Here is a 21826-nt window from a genome sequence, read left to right as displayed (position 1 = left end):
TTCTATATAGGCTAAAAAAATGCAGCATATTTCTGATTTCTAAGGAAAAATACAGATTTCCTTGCTGTCTTGCCTTACCAGGAGCCTCCTATTAATGCTGTGTTCATTTTGTTGCTTCACCCAGACATTTAGAAATAATTTTTTTTCCTTCTTGTCCCCCACTAGGAGGCTATCATCCAAATAATGAAGATGCGGAAGAAAATTACTAATGCCCAGCTTCAGACTGAACTGGTAGAAATATTGAAAAACATGTTCTTGCCACAAAAGAAAATGATAAAAGAGCAAATCGAGTGGCTTATAGAGCACAAATATATCAGAAGAGATGAGTCGGATATCAACACCTTTATATACATGGCATAATTGGAGGACTCTGCGGGATGCTGAGAGCATAAATGGAAGGGTGCTTGGACAGACAGCTGCAACAGTTTGTGCTGCAGAAGGACTTGTTTTGACTTTCGTTACATATTAAAATCCCTGCCTTACCTTACAGAGGACTATATTTTGCCAATCTCATTCAGCTAGCATGATGGCATTCCCTTCATGTTGCACACTTTTAACAGCATGCTGTTTTGTGGGAAACTTGCATTCATGAAGAGCCCATTGTGAACTTTTTAAAGTAGATTTGATTTACACCCACCAGGAAGAATACAGGTTTGGGTTTTTAGATGACCAGTACTTGCACAAGGAAAAAATATTCAAATATTCATGCACTGAGGAACTGCTATTAGTTTTGTTTTGGGTTTGTTTTTTGTTTTGTTTGGTTTTGGTTTTTGGGTTGTTGGTTTTTTTTTAAATGCAATTAGGACTAGAAGTAGCACTTTCACTTTTGTGTTTTGGATCAACCGAGTAATGTACTGTCCATCTCTGATCCTTTTCATGTAATAACATTTGAGACACACAAACACATTCGTCACAACTGATACATATTTGTTACAGTTAAAACCTGTTTGCTAGAGCAGTGCTTCAATCTAGTAACTGGATTTTAATAATTAACACATTAAGTGACATAAAAGTAATTCCAAGTCATCGGTGATATTTTTCCCTAAGCAAGAGATCATTGTTTTTAAATTGTTTCCTGCAAACAAGTGGATATGTTATTACCTTAATTTGGATGGGTGATTTGCTACAATCCTTTTTGACAAGGTAAAAGTTTCTTGAATGATACTTCACTCTAAAAGCAGTTTTCATGGGTGGGTCTGCTATAGGAACAGAAATATTAAGTGTATTTCCTTGTACATTTAATATTTATATTCCAAATATTTCAGTATGACTACATATATCAGGATGCATTAAAGAGTAATTTATGCACAACTCCCGCAGAAAGAGAATAACACTTGAAGATCCCTGTACTATTTCCTCAGTGGTAACTTTTGTATACATGCAAGGTTAATTCAATTGGACTAGTCAACATCTTTATATGAAAACCAAACCCTCTGCTTTCCATTTGGTAACTGGTAGGGTAGGAGTACTCTTCTAATGAAAATGATAAAATGCTAAGGAAAAATACCTTGTTCAGTGTATGTAGAGAGAGTGCCAAACACACATCAGGAATCTCAACTTCTTAATGTTACCTCTTCCATTCTCAATCATCTGAAGTAGTCATTTGGCACTGCCCTACTCTCTGCTGTTCAGAAATGTCCCAGCACGTACTGGAGTTGATACCATGAGTCATAGGAGCAGAGTGCCTGTCTTAGGACAAAGGTAAGTTGCGCTTTATTCAGTTCTGTATGAATATTTCTTCTATAAATTACAAGTGTGTGAAGTTATTTTTTAATTAACCAGTTGAACTATGACATCTAAAGGCCTCATCTTTGATGATGAAATGGGGAAGAGGATAAAATTAACTTTAGTCAAAAAAGAAAGCCTTCCAGTAAGTAAGAGGAGGAGTTTTACTTTCACATGGTTACGGTAAAGTATGCTGGAGGAGTGGTTTAAAAGCAAACTCTCCAAGAATGGCTGTTTGCACCCTTAAGCAGGCTGTGTGCTCTGTTACTAATGTAAAATGCCAGTGTGACTGCCTGAGAACAGTATATATTTCGACATCTATTTGAGTAAGAAGTTTTTGGTAGCGAGGGTTTCATGACCAAGAGATGGAGAAATCAAGGCCTGGCCAATTACAATTGATGGAAATCCTACAGCTTGTGTTCCATGCTTTTATTGATACTCAAAAGTAGATGCTGTTTAAAAATATTGCATCTTTTATGTTGGCCTTGTGGTGTTGCAATTCAGAATCAAAAGGAAGTGGTGCTCTGTGTAGTTAACCAATGAAACTATTTGAACATTAGAAAACAAAATTCTAATAAAACACTTTGTGCTGCAAGACTTTCAGTCTTTGTAACTTTAAAATAATAAATATTTACTTGGGATAACTGGGGAGAACGTGACAGTCTGAGCACACTCCTCAACATGAAAAATTCCAACCCTTAACCAGAGAAGAAAGGTGTGAAATGGTCACATGGAAAGAGCTGCCAAGGGGATAATGCTAATTTTTAAGCCATTGGTTTAGATTTGAGAGAGAAGTTTAAGGGACTGCATCTCAGATACAACTCTTTAGGAAGCTGGAATGTATGCAGAAAGGAAAAGCTTGCTAAAAGCTAAGGAGCTACACATTCCCTCAACTAATAGGTACAATACAACCTGATTGTTACCTATACATTTCTCAAAACCTGGGATGGAAATACAATTGGTAATGTGCCTATGACATGGTCATTTTTTCTTTAAATATATACCAGAAATGGATGTCGGGTTTTTTATGAAATCTAAGACAGTCACCAGCAGATTTGTTAAAGATGCAGAATCACGTTTAGCATCCTTCATCAGGTCACTTCACCAATATGCACTTAAAACTAGTATCACCTGGGGCACAGGGAGATACCTGGGGTAAGCTGTTCTTTTGGGGAGGGTAGAGTTCAGATCTAAATGAAAACTATTCTTCACTTGCAATATGGCAACAACGCACTTTTAAGGCTGCAATTTTTAGCTATGAATATATATGTCCAAAGACCTAGCTTAAGGAGGTGCTGCATCTGAAAAACACGTTGCCACACACACTGCCACGGTGAATAGCTAAGGAGTGAAATCTGGTGTAGAAAGGGCAGGGGGGAAGTCACTCTTAATGGGTTTAATTAAGAAATACTGTTAAATCTTTCTCTGTCCCAACAACTTGATGATAATCTCAATTTCTCAGTTTCAATTCTGAAGTCTTCCATTTTCCTCTTTCCACAGTTGGTGTTCCTAGCTTCTACTTTTACTCATTTATTTTTCGTTATGACTGTAATGCAGTTACATTTCCAAATGACAATGTGACTTTCTCATTTTCATCTTTTTAAAATTAATATAAATGTTCTGAATGTTCACATCTTGCATTTATCTGCATTGGGATGCCATTGTCCTGTAAAGTGCAAATTTTAAAAATACAATTGGCAAAAAGATTTGATAGTTTTACAGAAAGATTTGCTATCTCAAACTGTTTTCTATTTTCATCTAAATGACTGGGATGCTATCTTTGTAATTCTTTAAGGTCATATTTGTGAAATAAACAATACATGAAAGCTTTCCTGTCATATACACTATATGTAGTCTGGAGTGTTGAGCAAACTCGGGTTCCTGAGTTGTAATAACTATCTCCGTATGGTATTTACAATTTTGAATGTGTGCCACTACCAAGATAATAATGCTGTACAATTTTGAATGGTGGTAGTTTCTGTATGGCAGTCCAGCTGAACTATTTTGATGTACTGCTTAATTTTTGAATTTTATTTTTTAAGTTGTATAATTTATTTTCTTGCAAAATAAAAATGTAATTTAAAAGACTACTCATTTAGCAAGGTATTTTGGTGTCTCACCCTACAAAATTTTTAAGTTGAATTCAGGTGCTGCTCCTAAAATTGCCACTGTAAGAAATTTGCCTGACTTCAAGTCCCAACAGATGTTATGATCAGAGTAATTAAAAAACAAAAGTGGAGACTTCCAGTTCTTCTCTTGGTAAAAATTTTTACGAATGTAAGATTATACGTAGAGCTATTTAGTCTTCCAAATTCTATTTAAAGATTAGCTGTAGTCTTTCAGTCTGTGTATCAAAGCCTACCATGCCAAAAGTGGCTGGGAATTGCCTAACTTAGTTTATGGCATTTTTAAAAAGGTTATGTCTCTGCAACTCACAGGGATGAACTTGGATTGCTGAATATTTTGGTTGATTTGTCTCTGAAGTTATTTACAAGGTGCGTCACTGAAAGTTACTGGTGTTGCCACCAGGACCTTCAGGGAGCTGATCCTGCAGTAAACCATGATGTGGGAACAGTCGCTTGCCTGAAGGAATGCTTTTAATGTAATGGCTTTTCTTCTATGATTGTTCTTGCCTTTTAATGTGAATCTCTTTTTACATTTCAGCTCCTTTCTTTAAGTGCACCAGCTAACCATTGGTGTTATGTGCTTTCTGGCACATGCAGAGTTTAGAACTATTTGAATGGAATAAACAGCTGTTTTTGAGTGAGTGCTCAGTACTGTGCATGGCAGTTGGCCAACTGGCAGTTCATGTGGGAAGAGTTTTGATGGCAGGTTGCTATTATTTCCAAACTTTTTTCCCTCTATTAGGGCAATATATAGTCTTTCCCAATGATTTTTCAGGAGAAGTTGTTCTCTAGAAGCCAGTTATTGCAGGAGTTCCTTGGCTGAATCAACTCCTACCCCTGTAAATTGATCACTGTTTAGGTAGAATCATTGCCGTAAATACAAAAGGCTTAACCTGGTTCATTCTTCTAATAAAGTGAGAATGTAGTTTTCCTTTCTTCTTTGCTTTACCTGTCAACGTACAAACAGAGAATTGTTTAAGCTGGAAAAGACCCTTGAGTCCAACTGTTAACCCAGCATTGCCAAGGGCACCACTAAACCATATGTCCCTGAGTACCACATCCACTAAGTCCAGGGATGGTGACTCACTTCCCTGTTTTACTGCTTGACAGCCCTTTCCATGAAAAAAAGTTATCTTAATATCCAATCTAAACCTTCCCTGGCACAACTTGAGGCCACTTTTTTGTTACTTGTTAGAAGAGACCAACCCCACCACCCTTGGCTACACCCTCCTTTCAGGCAGTTGCAGAGAGTGATGAGGTCGCCCTGAACCTCCTTTTCTCCAAGATAAACAACCTCAGCTCCCTCAGCTGCTCCTCACAGCACTTGTGCTCTTGATCCGCTCCCTGGATATCTCAACATCTCTAGGTAGACATGGTGCCTGGCGTTTGATCCTCATTTATTTTAGTGATGGAGGTCCACTACGGAAATTCATTTGGATACTGTGCTTCAGCCCCTGCATGCAACCTTAAACACCTGTTAGAAAGAACAGCTGGAGTCACGAATGGCAGCTGCTGCTTCCCTCTGTAGATCCAGGGCATGGCCAAAGCAAATACCAGCTGCTGAGCTAAGCAAGAGCAGCACAGTGTGACTTTTCAATAGTCTGTGATTGGACATCAAAAGTGACCTTGAAATTAGTACATCATAGTCATGGTGAGAAGAGATGATGAAAAAATTAAAGAATGTCAGCAGGTTATATCCCTGAAAAAGAGCTTTATACCGCAGGAGTAAGGCAAGTTAAATGAGAATTTTCTGGGTTTTGTTCTACCTGTTTTCAGCATTACTTATTTCTGAAAAATATCTTCATCCAACCTGGATGTTTTTGCTATATGGTACATACGTATTTTCAGAGCAAAACCTTCAGTTTTTCCTGAGACAATATTTATCAGTTCCTATGTTATGTATGGTTTGAACTCGAAAACTGTCTCTAAATCAAAGGTCTAGACTTGACCACCTTAGAACATCAGCTACTGAGAGTCGAGGAAGCAAAGGAGTACAAATGCTTCCCTCACCAGTGCCTGTCCCAATCAGCCTCTTGCTGCATGTCTGGAGAATCTTTGGATATATATGGAAAGCAAGAAGTATTTTACTTTTGAGAGCAAAGACAAAGTGAAATCCTCTCTCACAGAGAAATGAATGAGACGTAGAACAAAAAATCAATTGAAGTAGTTTTGACAAATGTTAGTCCTACAATGTGAAGATCAAATATAAAAAAAAAAGTTAAGGTAGCAAATTGATGTTGACAGGTTGTTAAAATACTCTTGCTTTCTAGGCACTATATCCAAAGCTTGGTTCTTAGCATTTTTTCTAGTTTGGCGTACAAGTGGAAGGAAAGGTGCAAGTAAATGCTCATTGACGTGACTGGCAGACCTCAGCTCTGGGGAATGCTTCATTCAGTTGTGTGTTACTGTAACAATATACTAACTCCTTCAGGCACTAAAAAAGTGGTTGAGGAGAAGAAACTAATCAGAAACAAATACAGAATTGCTTGTCCTAGACTCTGTGCTGCAGCACAATTCAGAGAAAGTCACTTTGTGTTTTGAACTTGTTCCTTTGAGATACAAAGCCGGAGACCGGGAAAGATCCAGGCTTTTCCTGGCCTAGCTCTGTGCGTGTTGGAGAGACAGGGTGGAGAGGGGCACTGTCAGGCTGGCAAACAGGTGTAGAGATTTTGTGCTGGCTTTCATCTACAAATCCAGGTTCAGAGACAAGAGAGTGTGATGGGAGAAGGCACAGTGCAGCAAAGACCGTGGGACCGGGATGGGCAGCCTGAGGTCAGCTGGGCTTGAGCCGGCAGCAGTCGCTCCGTGCAGGCAGCTGCCGGGACCGTTCTCGGCCAGGGATGAATTCTGAGCTAACAGTGTCAGGGGTTTATGCCATGGCCAGGCAGGAAGGGGTCTAGGGGGAGTTAAGTTGCTGACTCTTCTGAAAGCAGCACTCAGCTGCGGCACAAGGGCACGCCAGGCACAAAGCGTGCCGGGCTCAGCCATACTTGGCGCTTTCATCCCCACGGCCTTGTAGTGCGCAGGATGTTTCCGATACGGGATTAGATAGATGTCCGCGGCCCAGGTCAGCTTAACCTGCAGCGTGGGGCAGGGGAGGGCAGGGCCGAGGAGGGGCGGAGCGCAGCCTCGGGGGCGGAGAGGTCACACCCCCGGCGGCTGGTTCTTTTCCCGCAGGGGTCTTCCAGCTGTCTCCATGCGGTTCGCTACCAGTGATTTTCCTTCTCGGCGCGGCATCGCAGGCTGTCCACCCCACGCCTGGCCCCCGGGCAAGAGGAACGCGCCTGGCGCTGCGGAACCGCAGAACCCGCTCGGTCGGAAAAGACCTCCGGGATCACCGAGTCCAACCCGTGGCCCAGCCCCACCGTGTCAACCAGACCGTGGCACTGAGTGCCCCGCCCACGCTTTCCTTAAGCACTTCCAGGGACGGTGACTGGGCCGCCTCCCTGGGCAGCCCGTGGCGATGTCCGATCACCCTTTCCCGGGAGGAATTCCGCCTATCTCCAGCCCAACGGGGCTCCCGGCTGGGGCGGTCCCGCGCACGCGGCAGCAGCGGCCCTCGGGCACCGCACGCGCCGGCCCCTCCGACGCCGCCGCCCGCCTTCCGCGCCAGCCAATGGCAGGTGCGGGTGTGGCACGGCCACGCGCCGCGGGGCCAATGGCAGCGGGCAGGGGGCGGGGCGCCGCCGGCTATAGGTGGGGGCGGCGGCGGCGGTGAAGGTGACGGGGGCGCCGGCGGGAAGATGGCGGCGGCAACGGGGGCGATGCTGTGCGGGCGGCGGCCGGCAGCGGGGCTGCTGCGGGTGAGGCGACCCCGGGCCCGGCTTTACCTTCTCCTTCCCTACGCAGCCCCGGCCCCGCCGCCGGGCCCGGAAAGGCTCGGCCAAGGTCACACTGCCCTGCGGCGGGGCGGCTGCGCCCCCTCCCCTCACCCGTGCGGGAACCCGCGGGCCGGGAGGCGGCCGAGCGGAGGGAGCGGGCCCCGGGCCGGGAGGGGGTGAAGGGCGGCCTCTCCCGCCCCCACAGCCCCGGGGCCCGCACTAAACCCGGCGGGACCTTTATCCGCGATCCTGAGCGCGGCTTTTTCCGCTGTCAGCGCCGCGGGTGCCGAGCCCTGCCCGGTACCGCTGCAGCCATAGCGCTGTCCCGGCCGGGCCGGGCCTGCACTCGGGTTGAATTCCTCTAATTAAGCAGTGTAAAGATACAAATTTACACCTGCAGGTGTTGTTTCTCAGCTGGGCAGTGGGATGCTGCTGCCCCCAAAGCCTCTGTGGCTGGCAGCGCTGCTGGCACTGTTGGGGGCAGGTGCTGGCGCCGCGCAGGGCGGTGGGAGCTGTGCTGGGGAGAAAGGAGGACGAGTGGATCGCATCCGAATTGCCATATGCTAAGCTGGAGATGGCATTTTACCAGCTGTGGGAGTGGGTCCTTCCTTCCTCCCTTCCTCCCTTCCTTCCTTCACGACAGAGCATGAATACTCCTAGCAGATGCCAGCTGCACTTGGTAAACAATTGTCTCGTTAATTCAGTTTAAATTTCAGGCCCTGTGCAGTAAGAGTGTTTATGGTAGTATAGGTATTTATTTTGCTAGGCTTGGTTAGGCTTTGTTTTTTTGGCACTAACCCTTGGAAGCACTGCTGTTAAAGCCCTGTAAGAGACATAATTCTTTTTCAGGGAGAAGTTTTAAATTAAACTTCCAGCTGGCTATCATAACTTGAGCTGGGGAGAAAACCAGACAAAAATCCCCAAACAAAACAAGAATCAAACAACTAATTCAGAACAGTAAAAAAAAAATCATCCTTTTGTTAGTTGAAGGTTAGCAAATAAAAAGGAGAAACAAGCTAAATTTTCATGTTGAGACACAACCAGAAAGCTTTGTCTAGATTATAAAAATGGTGGTGTTCTTGTGGTGTCCTTAAGCAGTTGTTTTTTAATTAGTATTTATTTAGCTGTAATTCAGTAATTACAGATAGAAGGCCAGAAGTTTCCAGTATGCTGAAATGTTGTCTCAGGAAGTGCCTAAAGAAAGTGGTTTAAGCCACTAATGGAAAGATCACTCTGTTAATATGAAAAAATGCCTACAGATATAATTTTGTATCTTTGCACTGCTTAATTAGATGAAGCTACTGGCTGGTGAATTAGACTGCTCAGATAATCCCTTTTTCTTGGTTTTGTTTTATTATCCTATCTTGGTGTGAAGTTCTGAATATGTTATCTTCATTTTTGTTCATGAAACACCAAGGGAATGGAAGTTGTAGATGCAAACTGTCCCTGTTTAGAAGCAGTGGAGTTGATGGTAGGAATGAATGAACAAAGTCCAGGGAAGCAGACCAAGGGACTAGTAAACTTTTTCAAGATAACAGCACTCACCCTTGTCTTAAATGTATGCTATAGGTGTACATAATAGACTTGGACAACATGAATTTGGCATTGTTTTTGAAGGAGTATTTGTTTATTTTTCAGAAAACATTTTATCACAGATGTTATGGTGAGACTGTACTAGACTGCACTTCTTTTCAAAGGCATGTTATGATTTTTTCATATTTTTCCAGTGTTTCTTAGATATTAATTTTTGAAATAATGGCTTCTATGAAAATGGGTACATTACAGAATGAAACATCATGGCATTGGCTTTCTTGATGTGAGATTCTGAGGACTTTCTTGTTTTCAGGCTCTGAAGTATACAGGCCGTGGCTATGCATCACAACGTACTTTAAATGTAAGTATAAAGCACTCTCTGACTAATAAACTGCTGGGTTTGATTTGTTTGTTAATCACTGACATTTTTAAGAAAATCATCACAAAAAAGCTGGCTTAAAGACAGTGTCACTTGTGCCCAAGCCACATTTTACTGCAAAATCTAAAATAAGTCAGATTGCAGTTTATTTTGGTTGGCTAAGTGTGGGACAAAATTAGAAGTGTGTCAGCTGATATAAGCTTCATGTAACTGTCAACCCAGAATGGGAAAATACAGCTGATATCAACTGATCCCTTTGAAATTATTAGTGTTATCCTGCAACTTGCTGTTACAATGTGAAGGATGAGGATAAGTTGTTACTGACTCTCATGAAGTCCATCATGATGAAGGGGTTACAGTAATAGACAGCCCTTTATAGTTTTAAACAAGTATCATTTGTATTTATTTTTTTTTCTAGTGTTTTCTTTCTTTGCCTGTCTAAATAGAAACACCCTCATGACCAGGCCCTGTAAAGCTTTGTGGTTAACTTTCACTGAAACCAATACAGCTGGAAGCAATCATTGTTGCTTCTTGTCAGCTGTCAGGGGCAGCCAGAGGTCTAGCATGTGCATCTTTTTGGTGCCAGATTCTCATGCTGCTCTCACAGGGTTATTGAGTGCACACGTGGATGTAACACTGAAGCTAAGAGGCAAAATAAGAGTAAATTGTCTTTACTACTAGCATAGGGCTGGATGTCATAAATGCTGCTTGCACGTTCTGCTGGCACTTAGGCTTTTGAATATATCCAGGGGTGGAGACCTCACAACCCCTCTGGGTAACCTGTGCCAGAGTTCAGCCCCACTCCCAGTGGAGAAATGTTTCCTGATGTTCAGTGGGAACTCCTTTGTGTCAATTGGTGCCCACTGTGCACCACTGAAAAGAGTTTGGCTCTGCCTTCTTTGCACCCTTCCTTGCAGTATTAGTATACTCACCTCCATGGTGAGGTGCTGCTGTTGAAGTTCTCTGTGGTACTACAGCCCTCTGGTGTAGCAGCCCCTCCTCCCAGTTTGGTGTCACCAGCAAACCTGCTAAGGGTGCACTGCACCATCATCCAGTTCATTAGTGAAGATGTGACACAGGACTGGACCAGTACTGATCACTGGTAACTGGCCTCCAACCAGGCTTTTTACCTCTGTCACCACTCCAGCCTGGCCATTCAACCCTTTTCTGTCCCCCTCCCTGTCTTCTTGTCTAGCCCATAGTTCATTAGCTTCTGTATGAGGGTTTTATGGGAGACAGAGGTGAAAGCCTCACTGTAGTCCAGGTAGACCATGTCTGCTCTCCCCTCCTCTACCAGACCAGTCACTTTGCTGTAGAGGGCTGGCTGTTTGTCTGAGCATGGCTTCCCCTTGGCGAATCCCTGCTGATGACTCCTGATGATTTTCTTGTTAGTTTTTTTTAGGATTAGTTGTTTCATCACCTTTCCAGGGGTTAAGATGGGTCTCACCGACCTGTAGTTCCCTGGGTTCTCTTTCTTACCCCTCTTGATGATTGGAGTAATGCTTGGCTTTCCTCCAGTCCTTGGGCACCACACATAATTGCTGTGACCATTCCAACATTATTAAAAGTGACCTTAAAAAGTCACCTGCCTGCTCCCACAGAACTCATGGGGCCTTCTAGTCAGGACCCATGGATTTAGGTATATTCAGTTTGCCCTGACTTGTTCTTCTTCCACCAAGGGTCTTCATTGTTCCACCCTTCCCCCAGTCTCTGGAGCTTGGGATTCCTGAAGGCTGCTCTTAGCACTGAAGACCGAGGCAAAGAAGGCATTCACTACTTCAGCCTTGTCCTTTGTCATCAAGGAGGCCCATATTTTCCTTGCTTCTTAGGTGCTCATAGGAGCCCTTCCTGTTGCTTTTGACATTCCTTGCCAGATTCAATTCTTGGCTTTCATGACCTCGTCCCTGCATGCTCAGACTGTGTGCCAGATTCTCAGTCCCTGTTTCCATCTCTTGTATGGTTCATTTTTGTGTGTGAGTTTTGGTATCCATCCTGGTATTTTCACCTAACTTACTGCTCCTTGGAATGGATTGTTCTGGAGCTTGGAGGGGTCATCTCTGAACATCAGCCAGCTTTCTTTGTTCCCCCTTTGCTGTAGGATGTTCAGGATTCTTGCAGACATCATCAATGCCAAGGCTGAGCTCAATGCACTCCACCTGTTCTGTCCCATAAAGCACAAGGCCTCTCCTCTGCCCCCTTGCCTTGTCTTTTTGACCTGTCCTTCCTGGAGAGCCCTTTTCCCTGCATGGCAGCACTCCAGCCATGTGAGCCGTCTCACCACAGCTCCATGATCCCAAGGGTGTAGTGCTGCAGCTGCACACCAGTCTCCTTATGTTTACTCTCCATGCTGCATGCATTAATACAGATTTTAGTGCTCTGAAACACTTGCAGGGTGAAAGAGAAGCTGTGACATCAGTGAAATAATAAAAAGTAGATGTATTTAAAAAATACTGCTATATGTGTGCAATTGTGAGAGAGATTGTGACTTTTACTCTGTCCTTCTGCACTTAGGAGGTGGTGATAGCAAGTGCTGTAAGGACACCTATTGGATCTTTCCAAGGGTCTCTTTCCTCACTGCCAGCCACTAAACTTGGTTCCATTGCAATTAAGGGAGCAATTGCTAGAGCAGGTATGTGTACACTTTTTTTTTTTCCTGTGACAAAGAAAACCTTAAGAGGCTCAGTGTCTTTTCAATGGCTTGATAATGAATAAAACGTGCAATGTCCTGGATTTTTTGCTCCTGTGGCATTTTTAAGTCTATCCACAAAAGACATTTAAGTAAAGTTGACTGTCAGGCTTTGGTTCAATCTGAATTAAGTGCTGCTTAAGGAACAGAATGTAGCCTAGGGCTATCTGTGCTAGTCCAAATGTGATTGAACGTGGTATTTGGTTTGTTGGGATGGGTTTTTATGACGTGTAAGCTGATGCAAAGGCTGCTTGCTGCTGAGACCAGTGGCCTTTCCTTTCCCTGCCTGGTTTTTATGTGGGTGCATGTACCTGAAGGACAACCTTGTCAGCCTTTTGATGGATTCAATCTAGCAAAAAAGTTTTTTAAGGAAGAGGGGGGTTAATACTACAAGAACCTGGACACCAGGGCTGTTACAAGCAATGCAGCAGGAGAGCAGACCTCTTCTCTCTGGTCACAGCTTGCTGTGGCATTGGCTTGCTGTTGCTAAACAAACAAAATTGTCTTTAGACATAATTCTAGTGCGAAAAAAGTTTTGGGCATTTAATTATCCATGAAAATTGAGCTTCTCAGGTGATTAGTAAGACTTGGAAATGTTGACTTCAATGAAATAACTGCAGCTTGTCCTGCAGGGTGACAGAGGAATTATCTTCTGGGGGGATCACCAGTTCACCACACTCCATGAATATGAGGGTAGAGATCTGGAATGCACCCACTGAGGCCTGGGTTCTGTTAGCACATGTGGCAAGTTTCATTAGTCTCTGATAGAAAACTTCAATGGGAACCTTTGTCAAAAGGATCCTGAATCAAACCAATTTTGTTTTGTAGGAATCCCTGCAGAAGAAGTGAAAGAGGCCTATATGGGCAACGTCCTGCAGGCTGGACAAGGACAAGCTCCAGCCAGACAAGCGGTTTTGGGTGCAGGTATTCCTTCTCTTGACACTGGGGTTGGAGGTTTTCTGTCTCTATGTAGCTGGGATCTACTGGGCTATGAGTTAAAGCAAAGTGGTGGAGCCCTTTGTCAGGACAGTCCATGGATGCTTCTTGCCCTGTGATGGGTGAGGGGTTCACATTGCACTCATGTAAGTGGGATATTATTGCCTGCAGTGTTTGCAGTACTGGAGACCAGGCTGGTAATTCCACAGTACTTTGCATTATTGATGGATGCTCTGAATCTTTCACAAAACAGAGTTTTTTCTCTTCAGTGTATCATTATTCTTAAATCTTACTGGATGAAGAGTCAGTGAGTTTCTTTCAGCTCATGAGTATGTACAACTCATCTTCCTGTGGAGTCTGGAGCTGACACTGGAAAGATTCACTGTATGTTAGCTGTAACATGAAAGTTATTGGGTGCAGAAATTATTTTCTTCTCCCTTCTTCTGTGGGAGTGGGAATCCATACTTTAGCTTGTTTCTAGGCAAGCCCGTAGGTCAAGGAGGAACTATGCACTTTCTTGGATCTGTTGTACATTTTTGAAGGAGAAGGAACTACTTCCATGTTAGGCAAAGTGATAAATATGGCTTTTTTCATTAACAGAAATATATCGTGTCTTGAGTTGGAAGGGACCTTAAAGATCTTATTCCACCCCCCCTGCTGTGGGCAAGGACACCTTCCATTAGACCAGGGTGCTCAGAGCCCTGCTCAGCTTGGCCTGGGGTTTGTCTTGTTGCCAGTTGCTAAATTCTGCAGTTTATTTATGCTTTTTCAGCCTTGGATGCTGCTTAGAGGGCAGGGAGCAGAACCAGTTCTGGAGTCCCTTCCTTGATCTTCCATTTCCTTGCCTTTCCCCTTATCACAAGTCTGTTGTTGGAAGGGGAGAGACAACAGGGGTTTCCAAGAACTACAAATAAGTGTAGATAAATTGCCTTGGCAGGCTAAACAGTGCAAGCTGGACATCCTGGGCTTAGATAAAAATTGGTGCCATATTAAATATTGCTGAAACACCAATAAAATACTGAAGTCTACCCTCCAAATAACAGCTGTATAAACTTCTCTGACTCAGGTCTGCCAATCGCCACTCCTACCACAACTGTCAATAAAGTCTGCGCTTCAGGAATGAAATCAATCATGATGGCAGCACAAAGCCTGATGTGTGGGAGTCAGGTATGTGGATTTTGTTCTGTTCTATGGAAAAAACCACATAGTTAATGTTGTAGATCCTGTCCTACCAATAGCTGTGCCCTTTAATTTGGGATTGTGTTTTGGCTTGGGATAATAAAGCTAATTAGCAGGGGCTTGTTTTGTTTTGTTTATGCAACCCTAATTTTATAGTTGTTTAAGTATGTTTAAGTTCAAAACAGAAAAGAAAGTAAATACTATAGTTGGAAAATTCAGATGTGTTTTTAGAGCTGAAGAAACAAGGTGGATTGTTTGGGGGGTATTTATCTCATCTGTCTACTGCTCTACCCCCACCCCACCTACCAGTCTAGCCCCAAAATATAATTAAGGGAATTTTCAAGCTTTCAGTTTTGAAAAGGTGAAGAAATTTTTATGTACTTAGTTTTTGGTGAGTTGACTTTCAGACAGTGTTAACATTTAAATGAATTCAATACACATGTTCAAGCAATGTTTTTTCCAAGTACGCTAAAGATCTTTCAGGCTTATTTACTGATTTAGAAGAAGCAGAATTTATTGTTGGTGAATAAGCTTTTTCATTACAGAGCTTGATGAAGGAGAATTGCTCATCTCTGTCAACTTTCTTACAAGATTTTCTGTACAATGGGGAAAAAAGTTCTGTCACTTGATGGGAGGATAGGAGAATACATCATTTTCAGTAAGCCATTAAATGCTGTGCAGCAAAGAATGTGGGAGAAGTGTGAATGTGAAGAAAGACATTTCAGTTTTGTTTTTAATTCCACACCCAAAGCATTTTGGCAGCATCTTTGGTTCTCTGAAGTGAAAATATAATCAGTACAATTATATATATTTTTGGCTTTAAAAGCAAGTGGCTCATAAGTGAAGAATACTTTTCTGTGTGTGTTTAAAACAAAAGTGTTTAAATTTTGATGTCCCTTCTGTGGAAATTACAGCGTAACTGAAGTTAAGCAACTGTTTTATTGCTTTGGCCTTGCCCTGCAGAAAATAGCACTTTGTCTGGGGCCTGCTGAAGTTGATGGAAATCTTGTCACCAGACTTTGAACCAGGCCCAGCACGTCTTTGTAAACAGCTACATGTGGATTTAGTAATTTATATCCAATGACTTCATGAGAGTGGTTGTGCCTTTGGTTGGTTTGACAGATGTAGGCCATGAGCTCTGAATAGAAGTGGAATTTTCAGCTGAATTAATCATACAAGCTGTGCTGCCAGTCTCAGCAAAATCAGAGACTCAGCCAGTTATTAGTCTCTTAGAGCTATTAATTATGGGGGGGTTGGTATTGCTTTGTTTTTCCTGGCTGTGGGCTGTGAGCTATCTGTGGTATGACGGTGATGGTTCCCAGTGGCTTGAGTCAGTGTACACCATTATATAAACAATTGTATTGGCTCTCTCTCCAGGTGTTTCACTTAATGGAATTTAAATGCCAGGGATTCTTGTTCCTTTAGTCTGCTGCTGCTTCCATATTTCCAATCTATCTGTCTTTTCAATAGCTTTGTCTCCAGCCTTCTTATTTTACCTTTATTACTTCATGTCATGTTTCTGCCAGGATGGACTACCTATCTCCAGTTGTTCCTCTTGTCTGCTTTTTAAATGCTTAAAGGGTGTTCTTTTTATCTCCTTCTCTAAGACTTCTCAGAAATATGAAGTGCCCATGCTTAAGCTTTTCCTAATACTGTTCCTACAAGAAGTCATGGAGAACACACTGCATTATTATTATCTTGTTTCCTTTGGGCAGGATGTCATGGTTGCTGGTGGAATGGAGAGCATGTCCAATGTTCCCTACACGATGAGCAGAGGGGCAACACCTTATGGAGGAGTAAAGCTGGAAGACCTGATAGTAAAAGATGGGCTGACAGATGCTTACAACCATATCCATATGGTAAATATTCCTGCAGAGTGCTCATGTATCAACCATAGATAGACCTGATGCAGATCTGAAAAGCTTGCTTATAGTTGTTATGAAACTGCTTCCTCTAGCAAGCCTGGATATGAGGAGGAAAGTCTTCCATTTCCAGGTTTCCTGCAGTAACTGTAATGGAGGGACTGGATGATTGACCAGAATAGCAGAGTAGTTTATAATTACCTGTCTCTGCAGTCTGAATAGCCTAAAGCAAGGATTAAGAGAAAAATTAATTCTGCTGCTGACAGGTTGCTGTTGCTCCATCTGAGGGAGGGAGCAATCAAGTTGCTTAGTGTCTGTGAGGATATCTGCTCTGAAGGATTCAGCAGGCTCATGTTTTTCCCTTCCCCAGAGTACATATCTCATATCTCTTGTGGGAAGGTTTGAGTCAGCTGGTGTGCTTACTCATCAGCAGGGTAACTTAAATTGGACAAACAAGGGCAAACTTAGGGTGGGTTTGGAAAACAGGTGACGCAAAGACAGTCAAGAACAATCACCAGGGAAGAAAAGTTTGAAAAGACAATGGCTGCTTTCAGCTTATGAATATTTCTGACCTTTACTCAGTGGTAATTTACAGGTGTAGGGCATTATTGATTGATCAGTTGGTGTTCTTGCTGGTACAGGAAAATGTCATGAAGAATATTTACTTTGATCCATAGATTTGGTACAGACCTCACTTGTGTATGATTTATTCTTTTTGTACTCTAGTGCTTAGGCTGTGTGGGAATGTTGAAACTCATTCCCACATTTCAGCTAAAATGGATTTTGAATGTGAGGATTTTATAGGAATCTAAAGGGTGGCTTTAATAGTTCCCTCATGTGAGGAAAAATTCTAGCAGTTGGTTATAATACACCAAGATTTAATAGATTAGGATAATATGTTGGAACCTTTTGTCTGTCTTATAGCAGATGTAGGTTGTTTAGAAAGCCTTGACAGTCTGTGTGAGAACATACAAGAAAGTCCATAGGATGGCTTTGGGAATTACTCTTGTCTGTGTTTTGGCAATAGCCTAAGTTGCTGGAGCTTTGAGGTTTGAAGACTTGAATTTCATTCATTACATAGAAGTGAACTTGCTTATTTGAATAACTGGAGGGACACAATACTAAAGGGTTTTGTGTTGATTCATTGAGTTTTCCAATGAAATGAGAGGTGGAACAAAACCTTTCAAGGGCAAATCCTTCCAGTTGACTAAATGATTTTTTAAAAAATTTTGTCACTGGGTATTTAGACAGTGATGGTAATGAATTGTGAGTATATAATTACAATCATGATTTGCCTATATAAAAAATTATTTGGTTGTTTCATTCTATTTATTTCATTCCAGTTATTAGAAAAAAGGGATACACATTTTTTTTCTGCAGTTTGTAGAGAGTCTGAAGGCCCTGTGTGTTGTCCTGTTTTTGTAATCTTTGGAATAGGCAGGGTAATAACAATGGAGTGAAAATATAGGAAAATGATGTGAACATGTGGTTCTGTGGCTGAACAATAATCTTCAGTCTCTGAAGATGTCAGCCCTAAGCGCTTTAAACTTACTTTTGCATGCAGTTGAACTGAAAAAAAAAGCTTTATAAGGAAAGTGTGTTTATGGCTTTGTTAATCTGGATCCAGAAAACATTTGCTAAATCTGACAATTATATTTCAAAACCACAAGTTGCTGTTTGTTCGTGACTGTGTAAATCAGAAGTGGACACCAAATATTAGTCACATTCAGTTCTGGAAATCTGCTGGTTGGGGTTTTTTCAGTTGTAGTTGAGCTTTGCATCTTCAGAAACACCAAACCTAACAGGCCTGTTTTCCTCCAAGGGCAACTGTGCTGAGAACACTGCCAAGAAGTTCACTATTTCCAGAGAGGAGCAAGACACTTATGCCATAGGCTCTTACACCAAGAGCAAAACAGCCTGGGACTCAGGAGTACTGAAAAATGAAATAGTTCCTGTCACTATTTCAAAAAAAGGTATTGTGGGAAGGTGTGATGAGATGAATTTTGTTTCTTATAGAAAGCTGTAATGTTGTCTGTGTTCAGTGCAAATTAGATTGTTTAAACATGTAAATCTCAGGAACACTCATTTTGATCACCCAAGAATTTTCTGTTAGGCAGACTTTCTGGTCAACAGCAGTCAGTGACCTGTCATCTGGTTTTTGTTTTTCAGTTTTTCTTTAATGTTGCACACCATATCTTTTTTTTTTTTTTTGGTCTAAGTGAAAGTTAGCTATTGAATTTAGTTATGGCTTAAGGACATCTATTTGTATCTATTTGTTTTAATTTACATTAAAGATAAGGTCTTTGTCCTTTTTGTTCTGTCATTGGGAAGTATAAATGGATTTGCTGTAAATAAATTTGATAAAGGAATAACTTTTCTTTTCCAGTTTATGTAAGCACATTTCTTGATGTGCATTTTACATACATTTGCACTTTTTTACTGAAAAAAGTTATTTATATAAGGCAGTATTTAGTCAACTGTTCTACAAAATAAACCAAATCTGAATTTCAGGGAAGCCAGATACAGAAGTGAAAGAAGATGAAGAATACAAACGTGTTGATTTCAGTAAAGTTCCAAAGCTGAAAGCTGTTTTCCAAAAAGAAAATGGTAAATATTGTTAACAGAACTGCTTAATTTTCTGCCAAGTGTAGGGATGCTTTGTTAGGGTGGAGAGTACTAGTTCACAAGAGCATGAATGCTCAACAGCCCTTTTATTTTTAAATGTCTGCTGAGATAAAGAAACATGCTGCACAACAGCATGAACTGGCTTGGATTAAAAGATGGTCCAAGAACCTTAAACCAGTGAACACCTCTGTTTGGGACATTCACCTTAAAAAGAGTGACAGGTGGGTTTCAGTTTCACTGTTGGCTTTGGTCTCGGCTGGGTATAAACTCCTGTTGCTGTGCAGCTGGAGTGGCTTTACAGAGTTGCCATTGCTTCCCAAATCTGTAATTGATAAACCTTCCTGGCTAAGTCAAAACTGCCCCTCCTTCACAACCCCTCCTGAGCTGGAATTCTGTGACAATGCCAGCAGTGCAGCTACCATGGAAGGCATGATCTAAACTGGCACCAGGATAAGGATACAAGTACCTGTGGCTGCATTTGTTTCATCAAACAGATATGAAAAACCAACTCATTTTTAGTTAGTTCAATGCAACAAGTTTCAGCAAATGATTGAGACTTCATGTTCAAGGAACTCGGGGAGAAACAATCCTTAACAGGATATATGTGAGCTGTTTAGCATAACACTTTCACCTCTGCCTAAGGAATGTTTTTCCTTTTCTAGGAACAGTTACAGCTGCTAATGCCAGTACTCTGAATGATGGAGCAGCTGCTTTGGTGTTGATGACTACAGAGGCAGCCAAGAGACTGAAAGTCAAACCTTTGGCACGGATAGTAGGTATGATCTTCCTTACCTAGGAAAGTCCTGGAAAATACTCCCATAGTGTGCTCTCAGACTGGGAGTCCTGTTTGGCTGGTTACTGGGAGTCCTGTTATGGCTGCATCTTCCCAGTACAGTCCTTGAAACTTCAAGTGTTACACCAGCAGACTTTTGACCATACCAAACAGAATATTCTATATGTAATAATAAAAATCTGAAAATATTATTATGTGGCTTACTTAGGGCACTACATTTTAGATGCAGCTATTTCATAGACCGCGGTATTCAGAATTTCTCTATCTTGGCAGTGTTTGCTGCTTGCAAAGAAAGAAAATAATGTATGGTAAAAACACAAGGTCTTCAAACACCTTTTCTGATTTTTTTCTTTTTTCAGCTTTTGCAGATGCTGCTGTTGATCCTATTGACTTTCCAATTGCACCTGCATATGCTGTTCCTAAGGTAAGAATAAAACTGAGTGGGTTTTAGAAAAAAAACAAGCTTCCCTGGCATTCTGCTGTTGGTTCATCCCCTCTCAGTGGGTCTTCTTGAATTAGGATTGAAATTTTAATGATGTCATAAATACAAAGATGTTTTACAGAGGACCAAGGCTAGACTGCAGATCTTCAGAGTTAACAAATTTCTCACACCTATTTTGAAGAGAGTATTGTTCTAGATTGCTTTCAGCAACTTTTGACATGTTTACACCTTTGAAGTTTTGCAGCTTGTATGGCCAAAAGGCAAAATAAGTATGATTATACCTGGGTAGACTTGTTCTAAAAGGAACTGAAGGGAAGTGTGTGGTGTGAGGCAGTACTGTGTCATTTTAAATGGACTTACTGTAGCAGCAGTCTTAGTGTTGTGTGATGGAAATGCATCCTTGGATGGGCTGCTCTCCATGCCTTCTTTGGTGAAAACTCAAGTTTGTGGTTCAGTCCCTCAGTTTTGCTTTTTCCGATCTGACAAAGAGGTTCCTAAATGTGAATTTGTGAATCAGAGTATGGGGAGCCCAAGTCACTGACTTCAAAATAGAGCTATTATTTCTTTAATTAGTTTCCTAATTTTTTCATTATAGTAATTATTTTGCACTATTTCTAGATTCTAAGTGAGACAGGCCTGAAAAAAGAAGACATTGCAATGTGGGAAATTAACGAAGCATTCAGTGTTGTGGTGCTGGCCAATATTAAAATGCTGGACATTGACCCACAAAAAGTAAATATTAATGGAGGAGCTGTCTCTCTTGGACATCCAATAGGGTAAGCAAAATAAGCTCTGGGTTTTCTCTGCACAGAGGCATTGTCTTCTAGGTAAACAAGTTTTAAGCAAATGAGAGTATGTTTGAATTTAATCCTTATTACTGATTTGGTTGTGGGAGATCTGTTCCCTTCTTTGAAAGAGCTTTGCTGCACGTAGAGGTACTCTGTAATATACACGCTGACATAGAGGTGATTTCTTTTTCCCAAAGAAACTTTAGCTATACATACACAAACAAAAATGCCATGTTGAAGAACCTTTGTGTTTATTCCTCTCTAGCTCCAGTACTTAACCTGTACTGCACAGAACTGCAGACAAAAGGATTGTTTCAGTTTTTTTGTTGGTACTATGTTCTGCCAATGTCCTTGTGTAGGTCAAATTAAGAATTTCCTTTAAACTAAGCTATGTTATTTTATTTTTCTGATATCTAGAATGTCTGGGGCAAGAATTGTCGTTCACATGGCGCATGCTTTGAAACCAGGACAATATGGTCTTGCAGGAATCTGCAATGGAGGAGGAGGTGCTTCTGCAATACTGATACAGAAGCTGTAGCCCAAGCAGCATCAGAAACACAGCCTTAAAAGCTCTCTGATCAAAACTGAGTGGTAGCTGTTACATCTTATTTATCAATCAGTGGACGAATTCTGTAACTGCTATTCTAAAATTTCCTAAAGCATCAATGATTACTGATCCATACAACTGGCCCTTTATTGCTTTATTAGTTCAACTTTTTATACAGTACAAGTAAGCAATGTCAAATTTTAATTTTGGCTTGATATCTGACAATAAAGAATGTTAACTATGGCTCCCTCTGTCACTGACTTATCATTTCTTAAAGGCTCTTGAAAAGGAATTCTCTTGGTAACCCACAGAGTGCTACTACTAAAACTTATTTGCAGCATGACAGCAGCTTGGTACTGAAGATACTTTTTTCTTATGAAAGTG

At 41.7% G+C, this 21826-nt stretch overlaps 2 protein-coding genes across 2 annotated transcripts in view; both read left to right on the top strand.

Moving 5' to 3' along the window:
* CUL5 (cullin 5) overlaps nucleotides 1–3807 on the top strand; it is a 31814-nt gene extending 28007 nt beyond the window's left edge. The window contains exon 19 of the mRNA XM_030945690.1: nucleotides 166–3807. Within this exon, the coding sequence (XP_030801550.1) occupies nucleotides 166–360 (195 nt within the window). The 3' untranslated portion in view covers nucleotides 361–3807. The remainder of the gene's footprint in view (nucleotides 1–165) is intronic.
* Nucleotides 3808–7570: 3763 nt separating this feature from the next.
* On the top strand, nucleotides 7571–21684 carry ACAT1 (acetyl-CoA acetyltransferase 1). Its single transcript, XM_030956866.1, has 12 exons — nucleotides 7571–7654; nucleotides 9519–9566; nucleotides 12096–12213; nucleotides 13099–13194; nucleotides 14273–14373; nucleotides 16101–16244; nucleotides 18070–18220; nucleotides 18759–18854; nucleotides 19535–19648; nucleotides 20025–20089; nucleotides 20726–20883; nucleotides 21313–21684. Exons 1-12 carry the CDS (start codon nucleotides 7595–7597, stop codon nucleotides 21431–21433), a joined length of 1272 nt encoding a protein of 423 aa, XP_030812726.1. The 5' UTR covers nucleotides 7571–7594; the 3' UTR covers nucleotides 21434–21684.
* Nucleotides 21685–21826: the final 142 nt, after the last annotated feature.

This window comes from Camarhynchus parvulus, chromosome 1 (genome assembly GCF_901933205.1).
Source record: "Camarhynchus parvulus chromosome 1, STF_HiC, whole genome shotgun sequence".
Classification (NCBI taxonomy): Eukaryota; Metazoa; Chordata; class Aves; order Passeriformes; family Thraupidae; genus Camarhynchus; species Camarhynchus parvulus.
The sequence above is the reverse complement of the archived record's forward strand: the minus strand, read 5'-3'. Positions and strand labels throughout refer to the sequence as shown.

What these genes read in the sequence shown, in the direction of transcription:
- ACAT1 (XM_030956866.1), top strand. Translation starts at nt 7,595, where the DNA reads ATGGCGGCGGCAACGGGGGCGATGCTGTGCGGGCGGCGGCCGGCAGCG. An exon ending in ACAAGCGGTTTTGGGTGCAG is followed by an intron (nt 13,195 to 14,272) that starts GTATTCCTTCTC and finishes TCTCTGACTCAG; the next exon opens with GTCTGCCAATCGCCACTCCT. An exon ending in TGTCACTATTTCAAAAAAAG is followed by an intron (nt 18,221 to 18,758) that starts GTATTGTGGGAA and finishes TCTGAATTTCAG; the next exon opens with GGAAGCCAGATACAGAAGTG.